Source organism: Leucopleurus acutus, assembly GCF_964270905.1.
Source record: "Leucopleurus acutus genome assembly, chromosome: 11".
Lineage (NCBI taxonomy): Eukaryota > Metazoa > Chordata > Mammalia > Artiodactyla > Delphinidae > Leucopleurus > Leucopleurus acutus.
In genome coordinates this window covers 84003132-84027389 of record NC_139152.1, presented here as the reverse complement: position 1 = coordinate 84027389, position 24258 = coordinate 84003132, and the positions used below count along the sequence as shown (strand labels likewise).

The 24258-nt window shown below is 40.6% G+C and overlaps 1 protein-coding gene across 4 annotated transcripts in view; it reads right to left on the bottom strand.

Moving 5' to 3' along the window:
* Positions 1-4673: 4673 nt before the first annotated feature.
* Positions 4674-24258, bottom strand: part of MYBPC1 (myosin binding protein C1) — a gene marked incomplete at its 5' end in the record, with an annotated part of 95502 nt that continues 75917 nt past the window's right edge. For all 4 annotated transcript variants that reach the window (XM_082850050.1, XM_082850052.1, XM_082850051.1 and 1 more), the window contains 7 exons: positions 4674-4926; positions 9493-9679; positions 11304-11440; positions 12324-12483; positions 16180-16319; positions 19071-19266; positions 22468-22556. In XM_082850050.1, the coding sequence (XP_082706176.1) occupies positions 4826-4926; positions 9493-9679; positions 11304-11440; positions 12324-12483; positions 16180-16319; positions 19071-19266; positions 22468-22556 (1010 nt within the window). In that variant the 3' untranslated portion in view covers positions 4674-4825. The remainder of the gene's footprint in view (positions 4927-9492; positions 9680-11303; positions 11441-12323; positions 12484-16179; positions 16320-19070; positions 19267-22467; positions 22557-24258) is intronic.

The window sequence follows — 24258 nt, the reverse complement described above, 5'->3', positions numbered from 1 at the left end:
ATCAAAGTCTTCAGAGATGCTTGCCAAAATATCGTGGCCCACCGAGGCTCAGGTCTCCCTGTGCTTTCCGCCCTGCTCCCTCCTGCACCATGAGGGGTCGCAGGTGCACACAGGCAGATGCCCGGCCTCATGCACAAGCTCAGTCACATCCTCCACACCCCAACTCCCTGACAAACAGGTGCCTCTAGGCTACCCATTGGGCCTCGGGGTATATATTCTGGCCACTTGGTTCTTCCTTGGGGGTTTGAACTCCAGGAAAAGGCCCACAAAGTCTTTACAAGTGGACTTGGGTGCAGTATGCAAGAACGGGGGGCGGTTCATAAGAGTGCTAAGTATGCACGTCCCCTTGGTTCCATGGCCTCCCTACTTTGTGGAGGGAGATATGGCTAGAGGAGGGCCAGAGTGAGGCTCTTGAAAATATAGAGGTCCCTCTTGCCCAGGTCCAAGGCTAATACTAAGTGGTAGAACCGTCCAGTCTCCCCACAAAGAACATGTTTAAATGTAGCAGATAAAGGGAATTCTCTGGTGGTCCAGTGGTTAGGACTTGGCGCTTTCACTCCATGGGGCCCAGGTTCTATCCCTGGTTGGGGAACTGAGGTCCCACAAGCTGTGTGGCGTGACCAAAAAAAAAAAAAAAAAAAAGGTAGTAGGTAAATAGCCAAGCTGTGGCCTTGGAGGTTGAAAGAGCGCAGGTCCACACTTGTCAAGGAAGTTTCAGAGTCACTTGTCTTTGGCTGGACTCTACTGGGTTGGACCATAGGCATCCTGCAGTCACCAGTATAGCCTGAAGACCAGAGGCCTTTCCTTCTCTCCATTTTCTAGGCACCAAGAAAGATTCCAGTTGGCCCAGGGCCTGAGATAGGACCCAGAAGGAGGGCGGAGAGAATTTCTCAATCTCTCTGGCTAGTGGGGAGCTCAGAGTCATAGTTAATTTGATTTAGAAAAATAAAATCATGTGGCATGTCCTGTACTCCAGCCTAGTGTGATACATGCATTGATAATAACAAATACATAAACCACATTAGCCGATTTCTGAGTCCTTACGGTGTTCTCTTACGCCTGCAGGCTGCTCTGTGTATGTGCTTCCCTGTGGGGAGTAGTGTGGTATGTTATCAATTTCTTGAAGGCAGGAAGTGGCTTATTTCTCACTGAGTTCCTAGCTGAATCCATCACAGTGCCATGCACACATCAGACATTCACGAACTCATTTGTTGAGATGAATAGAATGTTTCAGAAATCAAGTTAAAAATGAGTGGTTAAGCAGTATGGTATTGGCACAAAAACGGAAATATAGATCAATGGAACAGGATAGAAAGCCCAGAAATAAACCCATGCACCTATGGTCAACTAATCTATGACAAAGGAGGCAAGAATATACAATGGAGAAAAGACAGTCTCTTCAATAAGTGGTGCTGGGAAAACCGGACAGCTTCATGTACAAGAATGGAATTAGAACATTCTCTAACACCATACACAAAAATAAAACTCAAAATGGATCAAAGACCTAAATGTAAGGGCAGACACCATAAAATTCTTAGAGGAAAACATAGGCAGAATACTCTTTGACATACATGGCAGTAATATCATCTTTGACCCACCTCCTGGAGTAATAAAATTAAAAACAAAAATAAACAAATGGGACCTAATTAAACTTAAAAGCTTCTGCACAGTAAAGGAAACCATAAACAAAATGAAAGACAACACACAGAATGGGGGAAAATATTTGCAAATGAAGTGACAAACAAGGGATTAATCTCCAAAATATACAAACAGCTTATGCATCTCAATATCAACAAAAAAACAACCCAATAAAAAAATGGGCAGAAGATCTAAATAGACATTTCTCCAAAGAAGACAGATGTCCAAAAAGCACATGAAACGATGCTCAACATCGCTAATTATCAGAGAAATGCAAATCCAAACTACAAGGAGGTATCACCAGATACCTGAATGGCCATCATCAAAAAGTCTATAAACAATAAATGCTGGAGAAGGTGTGGAGAAAAGGGAACCCTGGGAACCCTCCTACACTGTTGGTAGGAATGTAAATTGGTCCAACCACTATGGAGAACAGTATGGAGGTTCCTTTAAAAACTAAAAATAGAACTACCGTACGATCCAGCAATCCCACTCCTGAGCGCATATCTGGAGAAAACCGTGGTTTGAAAGGATACGTGCACCCCAATGTTCATTGCAGCACTATCTGCAATAGCCAAGACATGGAAGCAACCTAAATGTCCATCAACAGAGGAATGGATACAGAAGATGTGGTACACGTATACAATGGAATATTACTCAGCCATAAAAAAGAATGAAATAATGCCATTTGCAGCAACACGGATGGACCTAGAGATGATCATACTAAGTGAAGTAAGTCAGACAGAGAAAGACAAGCAACATATGGTATCACTCACATGTGGAATCTAATTTTAAAAAAGTGATACAAATGAACTTATTTACAAAACAGAAACAGACTTAACAGATATCAAAACCAAACCTATGGTTACCAAAGGGGAAACATCAGGAGATCAGGATTAACATACACACGCTACTATATATAAGATAGATAACCAGCAAGGACCTACTGTATAGCACAGGGAATTCTATTCAATATTCTGTGATAACCTATATGAGAAAAGAATCTGAAAAAGAATGAATATATGTATATGTATAACTGAATCACTTTGCTGTACACCTGAAACTAACACAACATTGTAAATCAACTATACTCCAATAAAATTTTTAAAAAATAAAAATAAAAGTGAGTGGGTTAAGGATGTATTGCCTTATTCCAATGTTTCTTGGAACTAGTAGGGTTTTTTTCTATTTCTATATTAATCTAGATGAAAACATTCATTAAGCCTTCTTTTAAAGTGAGTAAATAGTGTAATGCTTAAAAAATTTTTAGTGTTGTATGTTTAGTTCCCCAAAAGAATTTTTGTGATATAATGTTTTTCTTTAATAGAATGAAATTTAAACAAAATTAGAACAAAATTATAGGAAAGCTAATAGCAATGACAGCTTCTGATATTTTTTGTTCTTTGCAGTTTCAAAATAGACTTTTTCTTCCTCATGGGAACTTTACAGTAAGTACCCTTAATATGAGGAGACATCATATGTAGAAAAATAACATTACCTAGCATACAATACAGTTAGAGAGGATAACTCATGACTGGGGAAACAATATTTTGTAAAAATGCTCTATAGTTGCATTTACGCAATGTTTATAAAAAGCATAACAAATTGCGCATGACTTGGCAAAACCGGTCAATGAGTATTTGAGTTAAGCAACCAGCCCACAGCTGCAATGAGGCCCTGACCCAGCAGCGAGCTGCAGAGACCACGCCGACAAGTTGGGCCACACTCTTGTTTGTTTGGTTTGCACATGGACATACGGTCTTCACGTCTTTATAGATTAGCCAGATTTCTCTTATGTAAAATATCTCAGCCAGTAATGTGTAAACAGGTTTCCTGATTAACATGGGTGTTACACAGGAATGGCACACATTATTATTTTGAAGGTAACTGAGAACATGGGGTGATAGCCAATATTCTTAACAGCCATAAGGCAAGATCACCAACCAAACAAAACAGAAAAAGAGGCAGCCACCAGAGTTTGGACGAGAACTCAAGTTTTCCCTTGCTTTTCTCCAAAGTACTGCAACTACCTGGATCATTCACTCCTTCCCTTTATGAGCCCCACAACTACTACCCAGGTTCCTGGCTATCATCACATCTTCCCAGCTCTGATCTGGAAAGAAAGCAGAGCAGAAACTTTAAGATGCTGTCCCAGGACGCTGTGGGTCTCCCTGTAGGTCAGGATGTATTTAGCTCCTAGAACAAAAGGCCAAAAGAACAAAAGGGAGGGAGGTGAGGGAGAAAACAATAATGGTACGGTACTTGACTCCCCCTTCTACTCCACTTCCCTAACGGAGACTTTCTCTGTAACATCAGGAAGAGTGAAGGATGTTGCTAAAAAGATGACAGGCTTGCACGAACGTTTCTCAGTTTCTAGATTTGGGGAAAGGTTTTCATCAGTTTGAATGGAGGCCATCAGCAAACTCTAAATCTGTAACTGCTCTGTAGTCTGCAACAGCTCTCCATCACTGTGACTAGCTGTCTTGGCAGGAACTCTGGTGGATTTGGCCAGGATGCTATGCCAGAGACGTGATTTGGGTCAGGCCTGAGTTTGGTAGCATCTTGGCTCCCAAGATCCTTTCTGGCTGATCATGCAAACCCGAAACACATAAACGAATACTGTGTCATTTCATCATAAACACTTCAGATTTATTGCACCATTTATTGAATACGTTTTCCCTTCTGTTGAGAAAACTTGTCTGAAAGGCTTTAAAAAGTCTTGTAATGACTTTAAGTGGGGAAAAGGGCACAGATCCCCTGGTGTTAAGTAGGGTTGTGTGAAATAAACAACTCTTCTTTGCTTAGAAAAATCTCTTAGATCAAAAGAAAGATGCGTTTTTAAGATTCTATTACGGTGTATTGTACCGTTTTTTTACTCTAGGGGAAAACAAAGTATTTAGAGCCTACTATTTTAAATTAAAATAAATGCTTTTGCTTATTCTATGGCTTGCTTTTTTTGGAAAGTACAGTGACCAAGCACAGACAACAATGACCAAAATGCTAACTTCAAATGAGATTTTGTCTGCAATTTTTAATTAAGCAATCTGTGCAAACATCTTTTTTCTTTTTCAACATCAGGAGGAAAGAAAACAACCACACTTGGGAGCCTGGGAGCAAAACAGAAAATGCTTTCTCATTGCAACCCGATTTCAAAGCAGTGGTGAGCAGAGCGGCAGTGCCCAGGCCCTTAGTATTCCTCAGGATTGCTTGAGTGCAATTCTCGCAAGTATGAATCAATTACGCTAGGAGGCACACCTTGCAAGAGGAGCCTGCAGAAGGAAAGACCACCTAGAAAGGACAAGAAGGAAAAGGCAAAGTCAAAACCGTCTACACGTGAAAAATCCCTGAAACAAGACTTCTTGACTAGCTGCCTGGAAACGTGACTAATTATGTTCCAGTTAGTTACAAAGATTCACTCAGTCCCTACTTGGAAAGCTTCTCCTGGGTTTGGCACCTTTAGAATCTAAAACATTCGGCATCTAGAAGGAAAAGCAAGTTCCCTGCAGACTCACAGCAGTTCTTTGTTCCCTGCTATTATTCGTTCTCAAATTCCTCACTAGTTGGAGAGTGGTTTTTGATTTGCTCTTTTCGAGGTTCCTCTATAGATGATTTAAGTGTTCTGAATGAATGGCAGAATAAATGCAAATCATGTTACAAATCAGTGGGAAGAACTGTTTCCAGTTTGTTAATGTTCCTTTCAATTAAGCACAAAGAGTTCCCATTCAAGCACATGGGAGAAGAAAAAAGGAGCTACTCCTTTAACTTTGGCTATTCATACACTGTCAAAAGTGCAAAAACTGGAAATATTTTGTTAAAAATAGTAAAACCTGTCCAATGCCTTCTGAAGGTAAGAGAAACACCTACTAATATTTCACACTTACCCTCCATGGTTCTGAATTATATTTAAAAAATAAAAGTACCCTTCACGAGAGAACCCACGAAACCATAAAAATGGTCCTTTAGAGAAGTGTTTTACTATTTGCTAATAAATTCACATCCAGACAAAAACAGCATGCCATTTGAACATTCTTAAAACTTCTTTAATGCAATTTGGGAAAGTCATTCTCCTTTTTTTTTTTTTAAAAAAGTCACATATTGGTAGAAATGATGCCACTTATGTACATGTCCATTCCTTGATGCAAAGAGCTCAGAATGCTTGGGTATCACTCATTTTCATCTACATTAAATGCTTTAATTCATGCTCTACTGCATTCAACAACTTGCTTCATGTCAACAGAAGATTGTTGTGATGAATAAGTACTAGCTGTTAATGGCAAGATACTGAAATACACATTAAAACTACAATGTTAGGGAGTTTAAATAGCCTATTTTCATTGGGTTGCATAATGAAAATCATGCCATACTCCACAGGCTTGGTATGGCTTATGACAGTCATAAGCTTCATATGCCAAAACCATATGAAAGCTTACCTTAGATGATAATATACATTCAAAAATCCTTACTGTGCTACAACTAAGGAAAAGAGAGAGAGAGAGAGAGAGAGAGAGAGAGAGAGAGAGAGAGACATGTTGTAAGCATTAATAAAATGCTAAAACCAAAGTTGAGTACTTGGATGAAATTATGGTCACGATTATGATGAGGTGATTTCATTAATCCTTAGTCAGGTGAAAAGTACAGGAAAATAGAAGCGCACGGAATGAAGGGCTGGGATCCAGTCACTTCAAAAGGATCATTAATAGGTAAAACATTTATTAATATGCACAACCACTTTGCCTGAACAGGTGGCAAAGCCAATTCGACTGTAAAGTGAATAATTATGGTAACAGTTTCCAAACCATTAGCTAAAGAAACCCCCCCTACAACATATATATATTGTGTTTTTCAACAACAGAAAAACATGGACAATCAACAAAGCATTAGTATACATATATATATGTTGAAATTCTAAAAGGCAAAATTATCAAGTGGATATAGAAATTAGACTATTCTAGAATATTGTATTCTGAACTGACTATATATGACTGATCTAACTAAATGCAAGGCTTAAAAAAACAGGCTAGAAAGTGACTATACGTGCAATCTACAAAACTTTTAAAGAAAGAGTCCTAATTCTTTCCTCTTTCGAAAGTTGATGTTATCTCTAGAAATTCAGAGAGCAAACATTGTAAACTCAGGCATGGGTCTATGTCATCAGAGTTTACATCAGGTTGTTCACCTAGCCCCAGAGAACCTCTTAATTTGCTCTTCCAAATAGGGGATCAATCATACATATACTGTAGGACTCATTTATCGCTTAATACATTTAGTAATGGAGCCTAGAATATTCTTTCCTTTTAAATTCATGAATATATGAAATAATCTTGGTCCCACGAAATTATCCAAAATGTTCAACGGATAGATGGGTTACAGACATTCTACTAGAGAATTTTTCATTGGAAAATCTTAAATATGAAAGTTTCCAGATATTGGATTCAACCAGTCCAAATAGTTTTTTATCTGTGTCCTCTCCCCATCAAAAATGCCCAGAACAATTTTTCTACAACTTAGCAATGGAAAAATGTTCAATTTTCCGAACTTCAACGTGAATCTAACGAACCCACACTGGAAGCTATCTTAAAGGAAGAACATCTCTCTCTACACTTGAAAATATTAAAGAAATGCCAAATGATTCCCAAATTTTGGTAACCTTATATCTAAAATGAGGTCATCTTCAAATGTGGCTTTCTGGCTTTATTTATGGGAACCTGTGGTATGGTCCTTAGTTTTCTGACAACACTTATTCCTATATTACCTAATATCCTTGAATAATTTTGCCTTCCTTGTTCATGGCATAACCACTGTATGCCATGAGCTGCTAAGAAATACATTTAAAAGCAAATGAGAAAGACAAGCTTTACATGCAAAGTGCGATTTCATGTAAGAGGAATGGAATGGAAAGAAGAAATATCCAGTGGGATATGAACTTATAAAACCTGTTGCTGCCCCGCCAGGAAGATTGGTTGTCCAGGGGAATTTACTCCTTGATATATCACTGCAGAATTAGAATATTTGCACCAGTATTTATTTATTCTCGGTTGACAGTCTTACTTTTTTTTTTTTTCACAGCTTAACTTGATTCAAGTCACCTATTATCAGATAACAATCTGATGATAAATAATGGTGGCTTTACTTTTTTAGGACCAAAAGCTTTTACTAATATATCACAGTTGATATCTTATTATGAATTTATATACTAGAATACATTATTTATGTTATTAAATTCAATTACTATACAATTACTAGAAAGAATATAGCATTTATATGCATAACATTATTCACTTATGGAGGACCCCAAATTTTGAACCATTTTGAAACCATCATTTTATATCATTAGCAACATTCAGGTATTTTCAAAGCATGCAGAAGTGGTATTGGGTTTTTGATTTTTGCGTTCTTGTTTTTTGGGTGTTGGAACGTAAGTACCAACAATACCGTGGAACTAATAAGGAGTTTAGAAACCAGATGTGTTTGCAACTATGACCTTAATCTGCCTTTAAAGCTAATAAATAGGACTTCCCTGGCAGTGCAATGGTTAAGCCTTGATGCTTCCAGTGCAGGGGGCCCGGGTTCGCTCCCTGGTCGGGGAACTAGGACCCCACGTGCCACGTGGCACAGCCGAAAAAAAAAAAAAAGCTAATAAATAGCTAAAAGAACAACATTTAAATTTGTATCCACTATCTCAATAGTAAAGTTTGAAATTTTCTAAGAATATTATATGCTTTACATTTAAGAGGGAAAAAACTTAAAAATTTTCTTTCTTTCAATTGTGAATCTACTATCCTGTATTATCTGAGGATGGACAAAAATCATAACAGAGAGAATACTGGTTTTTTAAAGTTACAGAAGGAAAAAATTTTTTCGAGAAGTTTCTCTACTATATTTACACTAGATTTAGGACTAAAAAACTCTTTTGTTGTTGTTGTTATTGTTTACATAAATACCCTAGGCATTTACTACGTTTTTTCTAAAATAGATATTTATAAAGTTATATCTGACTTTTAGATGATAATTTCTTCATTATAGAGAGGTAGGAAAAGTAAAGACTTTGGTTATCACAAAATGGCAAAATAATGCAATAAGAATGAGAGAAAAGACATTAGGATCATGTCACTCCTTATCTCCTAACGGTGACTCTGACAGCTGTAAGAGTTTTCATCGTATCCCAAAAGGTATTGATTGTCAAGAAAAAAACTTCAGGATACAAATTATACTCAATTAATATGAAAATTGATTAAGAGGACAATTACACTGAGACTTTTCTACCACATAAATCTTCATGTGTTTTCTTGGTTTACATTACCTGCAACACTTCTGAAAACTAGTATAAATGAAATGCATACCTACAAATGGAAATTCTCTAGTGAGATTTTTAAAGGAATGGGTTATAATATGTGTATGCTGAATTCTACATGTGTAATATTAAATACTAAATTAGTAAATTTACATATACATAGAAAGTTTCACAAAAATAGTTAAATTCCTCAACTGCAGTTTCATTAGATGCGTTTTTACATGAGGCTTCTATTTATCTAAGATGGACTACATCACCAAAGTAATACCCCTTTGACTTGATTCATTGTTACCATGCTGTGCACATACCACAATTCATTGAAATTAATAGTGCTTTAGTTAACAAGAATTGCAAGAGATGAAAGTAAGTCAACTTACAAAATCAAGTAGCCATCACAAATAAGAGTGAGTTCAGAATGTAAAAATGTCTTCTCTCCCCAAACCTTCTCCCTCCTTCCTCCCCTCCCCCAGAAAATGTTGGCAAGTAATTGGCATTTGGCAGTAAGCACAATAATTAAATGAGTTTCTTTCAGTTCAGTCTACACAAGATCTGGGATGTCATACCTTTCACCTCCAGTTTGCATTCGATCTCCATTGCCCCAAGGTCATTGACTGCTTTGCAGCTGTAGGTGCCTCCGTCATAGGGGCTGGGCTTTCGAATCTCCAGAGTACAGACCCCCTGGTTGCTGAACATCCTGTATCTTGGGTCATCCACGATAGCAACTTTGTTTTTCATCCAGGTAATTTTGGGCTGAAGATGGAAGCAAATTAGGGCAAAACATATCTGTACTTAGCCTGATAATAGACCATCAAAGCCAGTGACAGAATTTTAAAGCATGGCTTAGAAAGAAAATACTACATCTAAGAAGAATCCACGTCAACTTGAGAACCATTTCTCTCAGATTAAATTCTACTTAATGCTTGGCAAGAAAGCGAAGGGGCAGTTCTGAAGAAGCCAGCCAGATTTGTTCATAGGACAGCCCGGGGCAATCTTCCCCAAGATTCAGTTACATTTAAATTTGATCTACAGGTCCATGAGGTTAACTCATCCTGGAGAGTGTATATTGCTCAGTGTTTTTCAAAGAATCCCTGTAAGCCGTCATCGCCAGCCAGTTTTCTCTACTTCCTTTCCCTGATATGCTTTTCTAATTCTTTATGGGCTGCTTATGCCTCCTCACCATTTAATCTCTCTTCTGACATCTGTTTTCATCACCTGGTGGCAATGGATGGATCTACTCCAAACGGATAATCCCAGATCAATCGCCCAGGAAGGCTACTCCATTCTGCTTGACTTCTGAACTACACCATTTCTTTTTCATATTGTCTTCTTCTCCCTTCTGTTAATGCACACCCTCCACACTCTCCCTCTTATTGATTTTGTCTTGCTCAGACCCAAGAGACAGCACTTCTCAGTGTCCTTCACACCGTCCTCTTCCTCCTTCCGCCTTTCAAATGGGAGTACTTCCTGAGGCTCACATCTTGCTCCTTGACATTTTGCTTCACTACTCTCTTGCGTTTGATATTCCTTTCTAGAGCCTTGGCTCCAAGGGGTGGGATGCAGCGTCCCCATGCTTGGGTCACCCAAACCAAGAGTCACAGCCCTCGCCTTTCTCCCAAGCTCTGGCGATGCTCTCCTCGCCTCCTGGTCATTCCCGCTTGAATGTACCAACATCACCTCCAATTAAACATGAATTCAGCATCTTCCTCCCACCCTCAGGCTGTCTTCTCCCTTTGACTTCTCTATTTCTGCTCATGGTATATGCAGGAAAAATATCACTGTTTGCAATTTTTCCAAATTCTAGGGCACTTTCTCTCAGTGCCACCCAGGGATAGATAGCTCTATGGGCAACATTCATTCATTTGCTGTTCTTTTCAAATGCCAGCAACATGAAACCTGAAATCCTTTCTAAATCTCTTCAGTCAGATGCGATCTCTCCCTTCCTGGTACTCTGTACCCTTATCACTGTACATTCGAATTCTGCCTTGCACTAGAGTACAATTATTTGCTTTACACTATTATAGAAAGCTTGATAAATCAATATCACCATCTAATTTTTCAGGTGACACAATATTACTACCATCTCTTTATCTCTCCGTTCTTTTAAAAATAAGTGGTTTGGTTTTTCCTTAGAAAGTATCCCTTAGTTAGTAAAGAAATATAAATATTTTTTCTATATTTAAATAGTGTCCTTTATTATCCACCAATACCACCACCCTGTACCCCCCTCCGTATCCCAGAAAAAGACACAAATAGCAGTTGGAAGCTCAGTTTATATTACTACTTATAATTATGACATAGTGAATATAAAAGAGGGGGTTTGGGATTAATTTTTAAATTTAATTAATGTGATTAAAAAAACCCCAAAACATGGTACCTTAGGATTTCCTCTCACACTGCAGTTCAGGGTGGCATTGTAACCAGCTATGGCGTAGGTGTTGACCAATGGCTGAGTAAACATGGGTGCCTCTGTGAAATTGAAGTCTTCATACACTGGATTTTTGTAGATTTTACCTTAAAAACAAGCATTAGAGATATACAAATTGGCCTGAGAATATATTATTCTTAGCATACTTGAAAACTTCCCTGAGCTTAGAAAAACATGTGGGAAGGCCACAGGGCATTCATTCAGAAGGATACCAATGTACAGCCCATCACACACAGGAAAGAAACCCAGAGGGGTCATCTGGAACTGAAGTAAGTATTGGGAAGAATTCAGTGTCTGGGTGTTTTGGTCAACAATGTGCTTTAACGTGAAAGTAACGAGGAAGGGCAGGAAGGACACGGTTTATGAGGAAATGAAATGACAGGGGTGGAATCCAACTTCTCCTTTCATTGAAAAGTGGCTCTCATGTGTAGCATCCTTGAAGGTGTCCAAGAATAAAAGTAACCCAGGCTCTAAAAGTAGATGGTGACTTTTTCCTACCCGTGATCTTAGCCATTGAGAGACCCACTACCCAGATGTTGCCATGAATGAAAGCTTGTATGTTAAAAGATGCAATCATAATATAATTTTCCTTAAAATATTTTACTTGTAAGATTAACATTTTGGTTGGACGTTCTTACCATAATTTCATTTATTTATTTATTATTTTTTATTTCTTACGACAACAGAAATTTATTCTTTCACAGTTCTTGAGGCCAGAGATACAAAATCAAGGTGTTGGCAGGGCCACGCTGACCCTGGAGATTGGAGCAGGGAATCTGTTCCTTGCCTCTTCCAGCTTCTGGTGGCTGCCAGCATTCCCTGGCCTGTGGCTGCATCTCCTTACCATAATTTTAAATGTGTGTTTATGATATTCTTATCCCCTTTCACCACATCTCTCTTTCTTTCTGTCTTCTCTGTCTCATCACTGAAAATCAAGGTTCCCACATGTCCAGCCCGCTTCCAACTCACCATCCTTGGCAATCAGGGCGCTCTCTTTTGTCATTGTTGCATCCTCACTGAGGCCGCACATGTTTTCAGCAAACACCCGGAAGTAATACTCATTTCCGATAACCAGTTCAGTAATGGTGGCACTGGTTCGGTGATAATGCTCAATGACAGTGAACCACTCCTGAAAACAAAAGTAAGAATTTGAGGAAAATCACTTCAAAATGCACAGCTATTTCACCTGTTGATTCAAATAAATAACAGGGATGTTGCATTAACTAAGAGGAAAAAAGAGCACTAATTTTTTATACTGAGGGTAACAGAAATGTATATTTAATTTGTTTAACGCTTTACAATTGATTTACACTTGACTACGTCATTTAATCTTCATTTACACATTAGATTCATTTGCCCTAGATGTGGATGGAAGAAATTTTCATATATTGAGGTATGAAGAAGTCATTCTGGCTTCTATGTGGTTTAACTTAAACTTTATGCTAACTAGAACAGCCCGCTTTGGGGCCTAATAAATACACATTGTACATCTGCTTTAACCATTTAAAGAAAAGCATGCACTGTCCAGAAGTGAAGAAGGTCTCTTTTGAAGATCCAGATAAATGCCTCCTTTCCTGGGACATCAATGCTTGTACGCCTTCCGTGATAAAGCTCCCTTCCTCGGGCACCAAAGTCATAATGACTTGCTGTGTATGTGCTGAACTGTCTCTTTTGGAAATCTTGAAGGAATGTATCTCTGTCATATCTTAGGTTCTTTGTTCAAACAAGGTTAAAAACTGTGTTGAAAGCTATGCTTCTGTGGAGCAGTTCCTCAGAGCTGTCTGAGAGGCTGTCTGCCAGGCTATAGTCCTCTCCTCTATTCTTTTGTTTTTTTTTTTTTTTTGGTACGCGGGCCTCTAACTGTTGTGGCCTCTCCCGTTGCGGAGCACAGGCTCCGGACGCACAGGCTCAGCGGCCATGGCTCACGGGCCCAGCCGCTCCGCGGCATGTGGGATCTTCCCGGACCGGGGCACGAACCCGCGTCCCCTGCATCGGCAGGCGGACTCTCAACCACTGCGCCACCAGGGAAGCCCTCCTCTATTCTTATAGTAAATTGGTTATTGATTATTTCCATGGACAATGTCAACTACTATCTTTATATTTTCTACGTTACTGTGCAGTGTCTGTCATCTCTCTGTCTACCTACCTACCTGCCTGTTTATCTTTTGTATAACAAAGTATAATTATAGAATTTTCATGCCAACTTATCTATTCTGAGGGAGAGATGATGCTAAATCACAAAAATTAATATCACCTAATCAACTTGCCTAACATTATTACCATAGGTTCTTTCAATTCTTTGCTCAGATATTACTTCCTCTACTGTTTACCCTCTCACCACTCTACTTTGGTCATACTTTTTCACCTTAACCTGGCTACGTTTTCTTCACAGTACTTGTTACCTTAAATATATGACATACTTACTATTTTACTTATCTGCTACCTCCCCCACTGGAATGGATACACAGTGATGGTAAAAATGGACTTTTCTTCTCACCCCTGTATTTCCAGTGCCTTCTCACAGCACCTGGTATACAGTAGGTAGCATGCACAAAATAAATGTTCATTGAATACAGGAATGAATGGATGAGCTAAAGCTATATTATTCTTTTTTTTTTTTTGACTTTTTCCTCACCATGTCAAGAAATATAGTGGTTTCAAAGTTTATCTTGCCACCAGTAGAAAACCACATTGTACTACATATGTTTAGTACCACTAATTGAGAAAATACATTTGCTGACAAAAAATTTCAGAAAGGAAAACGATTTTCCTTGCAACTTTTAGGGGCCGTGATCATCTCTATATTTGGGATATTTTAAAGACACCAGACAACTGTAGTTATGCCCTCCTTTATTTCCAAAGTACTTTATGCAAACCTTTATTATACTGTTTTATCATTTGGTTTTATGTCTTTCTGCTTGCTTAAACTATGAGTGGTCCAAGAGCAGGAGCTGTCTTTTTTTTTTTTTTTTTTGCGGTACGCGGGCCTCTCACTGTTGTGGCCTCTCCCGTTGCGTAGCACAGGCTCCGGACGTGCAGGCTCAGCGGCCATGGCTCACGGGCCCAGCCGCTCCACAGCATGTGGGATCTTCCCGGACTGGGGCACGAACCCGTGTCCCCTGCATCGGCAGGCGGACTCTCAACCACTGCGCCACCAGGGAAGCCCGAGGAGCTGTCTTTTTGTTTTTGATCCACCAGCTAGAACACTGCTCAACAAATAGTTAATGAATGAATAAATGAATGTGTTGGCATACATCGTGAGAACAATGTTTATGGAAGGTATAAAGGACTATAGGAATTTAAGTGAAAAACAGCATCTGTAGCCACAGTGAGATAGTGGTGTGGTGACCTCCGGGGAAGTGCACTGGGCAGAGTGAGCATCTTCTGGTCCGTAGGCCTGCCCTTGCTGAAATGCACCAGAAACACAAGGGGATGGGATTGGGGTTCCTCTCCTGTCAGCAGGCAGACCTCAGACACACGAAGCAGCAGCAAAGTCCTGGCTCAGCTGGACTTGACTAGATATCTGAGAAGACAGCTGTTGGCAATGTGGTGGGGGTGGAAGAATGGGGGGCACCTGGAGGCAGTGTGGTACCCCTGGATTCACTGCCAGTATCTGGACCAAGGTCCAAAGAAGAGCCCTCATTGCTAAGGAAATCCAAGGTGGTCAATACTTCCCCTGCAAAGTCATCCATTGATCTAGCTCTCAAGCTGTCCAGGTTTGGCTGAAACATGTTTCTGTAAATACCAAGTCTTATTTTGTCATGTAACACCCACCCAGGGGTGGGGGGAAAGACATGCTAGAAATAGTTTATGGAAAGGCAAGGCTTGAAATCCATTCCAGTTACTTAGACCGCTCTTTCCAACCCTCTCCCCTTCTATTAACCCAATGTAGCTTTATACCCTAAGTTCTTACTGACATCTAGTAGTGTAAATGCCTGCAGACTTCCTATCAATATCATTTGGTACGATGTTTTACTCTTCCTATGAGAATGAATGGTGGCTCCAAGCCATCCTGTGTCCAAACATTCATTTATTCATTCATTGACTTACAGGTAGAGCAATGGTAGTTGTAGTGGATGGATTCTGATTCAGAAAGACCTAGACTTTAACATTTAAAATCTGGTGATCTAACATAGGTAATAATAATTCATACTCCAACTGAGTTGCTTCTTGAATACTCTAAATGCTTCTCCTCCTCAGGACCTTTGCATATGCTGTTACCTTTAGAATCTTTCTTTTCTAACTGGAATTTTTTTTTTTTTAAAGACATCAGTCCATGCTACCAACATTCATTTTACAAGGAGGAAGAAGTTGCATGGGTGCAGATCTGAGTCAGAATCCACAGTGAGTAAATATCTGTTGAACGAATAACTTTATTGAATTCTACTGAGCATTCTGCCAGTTGCTTTATATTGTTTCGGCCTCACTGCGCGACATGCAGGATCTTAGTTCCCTGCCCAGGGATCGAACCCACACCCCCCCCCCCCCCCCCCGGCAGTGGAAGCATGGAGTCTTAGCCAGTGGACCTCCAGGGCAGCCCCTGTTTTAGCCTCTTGATAAACAAGCGAGGTAAACATCAGTGTCCTTATTTTACAGATGAGGGAAATGGAGATCAAAGAGGTTAAGTGACCACATGTGTATGTGGTTTTAAGTGGAAATGCAAGTCCAACTCTTCGTGGCTCCCAAGGCTTTGCCCTTTCCACTGTGCCACATCACTTCTCCATGTCCCTCATGAGTTCCTCACCAGAGAGGACCCATGCTTCCCCCTTTACTTCTGATGAAATGTTATTTTGCTGCTGCGGAACCAGAGAAAGCCAGACCTTACCATGCTCTTCTTGTCGGCCTTCTGGATCGTGTACCCTGTAATGGCAGTATTCCCATCATCCTTTGGTGGTGTCCATGATAGAGCAACATTCTCTCCCCAGACATCGTCGATCTTCACAACTTGGGGTGGACCCGGACGGTCTGTAGGATGAATTCATGGCATCACTGTGAGGTCACTTTCCCCCCAACCTAGACCTCGTTACAGGAGGATATTTTAAAATGTCCTTTCCTTCCTGTATTTCTACCCACGTTTCTTTTGCATTCTTCTTCTCTGGAGAAGTACAACGCACTCCTACTAATCTTATCTGGAAACCCTTGACTTTCATCTTCTTGGAAAGAAAAGGATTTTGAAAGGAAAATGTAAATGAAACTTCAAACATCATTAACCATCCCTCCAGGGGCCGACTACTGGCAGTGAGTCACAGGCTACCCTGCCTAATGGGAAAGGTAAGCTGATGCTAGACTTGAAATCGTAGAGCCTACCTGGGCTGTGTAGCTCCAGCTTTCGGTGAGAGGCCCGAAGCCCACAGTCTGTGAGAGAGGTCCTCTGCTGCACTCAAAAGGCACCTTTAATGGGAGTGAGGAAAACTTATTTCCTCTGCCATGGCTCCCTCCAAGATTCATTTGTATTTATCAGTGTTTCCATGTTATGGAAGTAGAATGCATTCATGAAGAAATAAAGTCTTTCTTCACTTTATTTTCTGCACTATGGATTTCTGTGACCTCTGACCTTCCAGTAAATTGCAGTAACATTCAGAAAGGCCCAAAGTCAAGTAAACGAAAACTTGAGGGGAGGGATAAATTGGAAGGTTGGGACTGAAATATAACACTAGTATATATAAAATAGATAACTAGTAAGAACCTACTGGGTAGCACAGGGAACTCTACCCAATACTCTGTAATGACCTATATGGGAATAGAATCTAAACAGGAGTGGATATATGTATATGTATTCACTCTGCTGTACAGCAGAAACTAACACAACATTGTAAATCAACTATACTTCAAGAAAAATTAATTACTAAAAAAGAAAACTAAATCTTCATTGGGAGGCCCCCTCAAAAAAAAATCACGCATAGAGGTTCAAGGAAGGACAATAATATTACGTATCTACATAGTACTTGTTAATTTTTTCAGAGAAATTTCACATCTGTTATCCTTTGCAGTGCAAGCAGTACCCTTTCTGTCCTGAAATATTTTTCAGGTATTAAAATGCAACAATAATTATTTCTATTTGAAATGTCAGATTGAAAAGAATAAATATCAGAGCGCTTTCTCATGTTTTTCTCTCTTTTAAGCAACATTTAACATGCAGTCTTCATGGGCTCCGGGGGTGGAGGGAAACCACGTGATAACCCTCACTTCCTTTCTACAATTACCAACAATGAGTCTCTACAACCACAGTTTTCTATCTCCTGTTTTCACCAACTTGTCCTACAGACAGATGTCTTCTCCCAGTTCAACTTCCCGCCTGCACCCCAGGCAGGTCTGCTTGGCCTTCAAAGTCCACGTTGGCTTTTCAAACACTTGCTCCCCAACAGGAAACGGCTAGACTTTTACAGCCATGGCAGCAACATGAACTTGGGACTCATAACATAAGTAGGATACTAATTGTTACTATTTATTGAACACTTGGAGCGTGTGAGTGACGTGCCAGGCGCTCGTAACTACCTGGTAAAGTAACTACATGGCAAAGTAGGAAAAAGAAAAAAGTCCTTTGTCGTGTTTCAGAGGGCAAGGCTCTTCCAGACCCAACCACAAGGGCTTCCATTAAAATAGAGCCAGCGCATAGCGCAGGGAGATCAGCTCTGTGCTTTGTGTCCACCTAGAGGGGTGGGATAGGGAGGGTGGGAGGGAGACGCAAGACGGAGGGGATATGGGGACATATGTATATGTATAGCTGATTCACTTTGTTATACAGCAGAAACTAATACAGCGTTGTAAAGCAATTATACTCCAATAAAGATGTTTAAAATAAATTAATTAATTAAATAAAATAAAATGGAGCCAGGCCAGACCCAAGGGCACACAGAACACCCTCAACACTCCTTTCAACTTAACAAAAATCAAGACAGTTTAGTCAGCACGAAAAGATTGCTTAGTTTAAAGGACATGAACTTTCACCTAAGGGAAGGCTTGCCACAGGAAGCTGCTCCTTTGGTTAGAGAGCCTCTAGTTCTAGCACATGTGATAAACTGTAATCATAAAATTGACTGGAGACAAGGCTTCTCCTAACGCTGCTCTTAAATTTATTTCTTGACATTGCAAAAATTATAGAACAGTTCAAGCGAGAAGGGTCTACTGTAAGAGATCCTCCCTTTATTGCCCTAACTGTGCAAACAAGTAAGAACTAACCTTGTTTGGAGAGGTAAGTATCTAAGCCCTGCGCGACCAACCACAACTCAGTCTTTAACTGTTTAACTCTGTTTAGGTGTACCTTTCTTACATTTAATAAAAATTCGTCATTCTCCATTAACGTTACTATTAGCAAATTTTAAATGTAGTAAGAAACATGTTAAACTATATCTAGAATCTATAATGTTTTCTTAATGCAAGAATTCAACATGGGAAATAGTTTTATCATTGAAGAGTTGAGAAACAGAGTAAGAGAGAACTGGATTGTAAAACAGTACTGATAGTTTTCACTAGAAAGTAATATACATTAATTTTCCTTACTATATATGCCCGAAGTCTCCCATGGTGAGTCCTTTTAGTCAGTGAAAAATTATTCTTAAATGCTAACCAATCTTCCTAATTTATCTATGTTTTTAAATTCTAAAAAGAGGAATTTTCTGTAGAGCCAGCCTAACAGAAGAAATTCTGACTCTTGCCTTATTGACAAGGACAATCTGTCTCCATATAGAATGTTCTAGTTCCCTCCTCCAAACCTACCAACAACCTGGATATCAATGGATGCAGTTTCCACGTATTTTTCCACTTTGACCTGCAGATCATATTTCCCAGAATGGCTCCTCTCCGCTTTTCTGATAAATATGATTGTATCGGTCTCAGAGTTGCGAATGTTGATCTGATTCTTATCAATAGGTGCCCCATCTTTCTTCCAAGTTACTTCTGGTCTTGGTTTTCCCTTAAAAGAAAAAAAAAAAAGACAGAAAAAGTAGAGGCGGGAGGGGATCAGATTGTCTCATTCCTTTTCAGCATTAAATAAATGGGCAGTGGCTTACCCCATCCTAGGCAAGTTTGGAAAATGGCCTGGTGGTGGGCAGTTATAGCAGTAATGTAATATTCACTACTGCCCATTGACTGCATTCTGCATGCAAGGTACTATGTTATGTACGTGATATTTATAACTTCCCTTACTCTTCACATCAGGATAAGTATCATTATCCTCATTTTTTTTTTTTTTTTTTTTTTTTACTGGTACGCGGGCCTCTCACTGCTGTGGCCTCTCCCGCCGTGAAGCACAGCCTCCGGACGCACAGGCTCAGCAGCCATGGCTCACGGGCCCAGCCGCTCCGCGGCATGTGGGATCCTCCCAGACCGGGGCACGAACCCGTGTCCCCTGCATCGGCAGGCGGACTCTCAACCACTGTGCCACCAGGGAAGCCCCCCCCCCCCTTTTTTTGATAAAGGTGTTAAATGACTTGCACAAGGCCTTGCAGCTAAGTGCTGGAAGCTGGTCTTCTAGCCTGGTCTCTTCAGCTCCAAAGCCTGCACATCACAGCCTAATGGTTCAGAACATGGGCCCTGGGACCCTGGAATCTGTATTTGGATCCTGACTCCACTACTTAATAGCTGTGTGACTTCGGGCAAGTTACTTAAACTCTCTGCCTCAGTTTCCCAATCTGTAAAGTGGAATGAGAGTACCTTTCTTCAGGGTGGTTATCACAACTGAAGTTCTTAGAAAGCTTCTGTGCACTGCAGAGGTGTTTCATTAATATCATCTACATGCTAATGATTATTATTGTTCCACTGTACTGTGTCGCTCATTTCAGACTTGTCTGTAATTCTCTCTCTGTTCTCTCTAGCAGCTGAAACTATTCTTTAAGAGCAGACTTTGAGTAATTATAATCTCATTCAAGGACATGAGTTTTTTTTTGCGTTACGCGGGCCTCTCACTGTTGCGGCCCCTCCCGTTGCGGAGCACAGGCTCTGGACGCGCAGGCTCAGCGGCCATGGCTCACGGGCCCAGCCGCTCCGCGGCATGTGGGATCTTCCCGGACCGGGGCACGAACCCGTGTCCCCTGCATCGGCAGGCGGATTCTCAACCACTGCGCCACCAGGGAAGCCCAAGGACATGAGTTTTAGTTTACGTTACAAAGAAACTTCCTAGGATTCCTGAGCACCCAGGCTCACCTCACAGACAGGAACCAAGCATTAATTCCGTTGGGAAACGCACAGCCTTCCCATGGGTTCCTAATGTGACTTGTTGATAGGTTCTGCTAAGGAATGTGAGAGACACACATCAAACCCCTCCCCACAGGGCTTGAAGAATGGTTGCAGGTGCTCAGATGTGCATATGGGAAGTAGAGAACAATACTGTTAAAGGTGGGAAAAATAGTTCCAGGTCTCATTTCCTTAAGTGTACAATTTACTATTAACTGCTGGGGGAAAAAATTGAGTTCTCTGATAACGTTTGGAGTGAAAAAAGCACTGGATTCAGTGTCTGGAGATATAGACTCTGTTCACGGCACTACCATTTATTTGCTGTGTGACTTTGGGCAAGTCACTTAGCTTCTCTGAATGTCAGTTTCTTCCCTTCTCAAGGGGGGTAAGGAAATCTGCCATTCCTGCCTCACAAGGTGTATCTGGGGCTCAAATGAGAAAAGGTTCGAGAACTTTAGAGGTTACATAAATATACAAACATGACATGCTAGTCTCATCATCCCCTTCCTAGTAGCTGACCAGCCCCTGGGATGCCATACCTATGAGGTCCCTGTTCTCATGCTCTCTCCTCTCCCAGACCCAGGGACAGAGCTGAATACACTCTCCCATTCCCAACAAGATCTGGGAACTGGGATTAGCCCTAGCTGTTGCCATGATGTGGAAACTAGAGGGCTGATTCAGCCCCAATCCAGGGCTGGAGCTGGGTCCTGGGTGCCCGCCTTGTGCCAACTCCTGGTTTTTTTTAGGCTGTGGGAGGACAGAAGTGGGAGGAACCTTGCCAAGCCATCGTCTTCCTCCTCAGCTGTGTTCACACTCACGTCCTCCTTGACTTCCGTTCTGATTTCAGGTGCTGTGTATGTAGAAGCTAACTGCCTCTTCTAAGGCTGGGCCCCAGGTGCAATGAGAATGGCCTGAACTGGCTGTCCCTTTAGGTTAGTTTTCATGGGAGCCTGTGTTTGAACCAGCTCTACGTGTGTGTGTGTGTATCCAAATGTTTGCAGAGACCTAAATTCTAGTTCTAAGGCCATGCTGTCTGACGTAACAGCCGCAAGCTCAATGTGGCCATTTAAACTAAAACTAATTAAAATTAAGGAAAATTAAAAATTCATTTCCCCAGTTGCCCTAGTTCCTAGCTGCACCTTTCAAGTCCTCAATAGACACATTTGGCTGCTGGCTACCATACTGGACATTGCATACACAGAACATTCCTATCATCACAGAAAGTTCTACTGAACAGCACTGTTTAGAGGCATAAAAGGAATCAAATGAGTAAGGAGGGAATGATGCAGTGGGTGTTGTGTGTGTGTGTGTGTGTGTGTGGGAGAGAGAGAGAGAGAGAGAGAGAGAGAGAGAGAGAGAGAGACCAAAAGTGATTATCATATGCAAAGCCTGGTTAATCTTATAAACAACAGATTCTGTTGAAGGAGCGAAGATTTAACAATGCTCATTTATTTCAGTTAGGGGCATCAAAATTTCAAATTTCAGTTATCCCTCATTGGAATTTGGGTGATTTGAGTGTGGTTTGGGGAAATCATGGGAAGTAAGGACATGTTGTTTTCCTGAATGTTACACCAAGAACTTCACTTAAAAGGAAGATCAGTTTTACAGATGGATAGAACCAGAAAGATCTTTACGCATTTCTTGTTTCGGTGTCTCTTTGGTGTTTCCTCTCTGGCCCCCTATGGTCCCTGAGCCTCAGACAAGACTAGGCCTCATTTATCTCACGCAGAAGGAAAATCCAGGACACTTTTATAGATTTCCGTACTTGTAAAGCAGGAGGTTGTTTAATCACTCTCCAAATCTCCTCCATCCTTTCCCGCCTTTCCTCTGAGGTAATTCTGAATCACGAATAACTTAAATGCTGAAGTCCCTCCCTCTACTCCTTCAACCCCCCCCCCCCCCCCGCATGGGAAGGAGAAAATGAGCAACCCTGAATTATTACCTGGAAAGGTATAACCAGATTGATGGCTTCTCCAACTCTGCGGATATAGGTTTGCTTTAGGTGCCTTGGGATGCGAATCTTTGGAGCCTCTGAACGAGAGTAGAAGAGCATAATTTTGCAGTCAGTATCACACACAGGAAGCAGCATTACATAAGCATACTTGTCATGATACTCACCAGGACTTCCCTACGCTCATGTCTCTGAAGTGAAATCTTAGTTGGGCTACTAATAGGTTATATGTGGTAACTTTGGTTCCAAATGTTTCCTTCAGGGAGAGATGTTTTAACAGTTTGACTCAACAGAGATTACTCCCTGACCTCCTTAATTTTACTACAACTTCCTATTTTTATTATAAGCCTAAAGCAACTTTATAGAAAAGCACTAAATTTTCTCTTAGGACCTTATATATTGTTTTCTTAGTTTTCTAACAGTGAGTATATTCTCCAATGAACATTCCATAAAAGATCTACAGTCAACACATTAGCTGGTAGGGCTGCCTATTTTTTCTCACCAGAAAATAATAATAAAAAATGCTTTAGCACCTAGCACTTATTATTTATGTAATTATGTTAGAATTTGATGGTACCTTTCTCCCTTTATGACTAAGGTGAAGTATATAATAGGCAGCCCTAGCCCGCTGTATATTAATGTTCATTAACTAAACACCATGAAGATACTAGAACATGTGGTTGTAAACCCATCAGAAGCAGAGAATCAAGGCTCATGGCTCACAGGGATGAGGTGGGTCCTATCACTTGAGGGCTCTGTATGGAACAGATACTGGGATAAATGCTTTTCACGAAGCGACCAATTTAAACCTCACAGCCACCTTATGACACAGGTACTGTTTTTACTTTATGATAAAGAAGCTAAAGCGACAGGGGTTTAAGTCACTTGCCCCAAGGTGACATAGCCAGGATTAGACCTGGAATCAGCTTCCACGGCCTATGTTCTGCTTAGACACATGGACTGCGGGGTCAAGAGAGATCTGGTAAGCTGTGACAAAGCGAGAGAGTGGCATGGACATATATACACTACCAAACGTAAAATAGATAGCTAGTGGGAAGCAGCCGCATAGCACAGGGAGATCAGCTCGGTGCTTTGTGACCACCTAGGGGGGTGGGATAGGGAGGGCGGGAGGGAGGGAGACGCAAGAGGGAAGAGATATGGGAACATATGTATATGTATAACTGATTCACTTTGTTATAAAGCAGAAACTAACACACCATTGTAAAGCAATTATACTCCAATAAAGAGAGATCTGGGTTTGAGTTCCAGATCAGACAGTAGATCTGGTCTCAGCCTATTCCGTAAAACTGGGATGATAACAGCATCTAATTCACAGCATTGTAGTGAGGATTAAATAAGGTCATCCATATAAAGTGTTTAGCATAATGGCTGAGAATAGTAAATGCTCAATAAACTTTAGGGGAAGAAGATGAAGATGATGGTAGTGGTGGTGGTGGTGATTACTGAATGCTGGAGCTGGAAGAGAACTTGAGAGATCCTCTAACTCCCTAACTTTACATAGGAGGAAAAGGAGACTCAGCGAGGTTCTGTAGCACATTACACCATCATCAGAATAAAAGCTAACATATACCAAGGGCTTATTATGTGGCCAGCATTCTGTTAAGCAAATAACATGGATTAATTTATTCAACTCTCACAACCTCTTGATGTAAGTACTATTATTGTATACGTTTTGCAGATAAAGAAACTAAGGCTCAGGAATATCAAGTCCCTTGCCTGGGACCACATGGTTAATAAATGAAGGAAACAGGACTCAGCTTT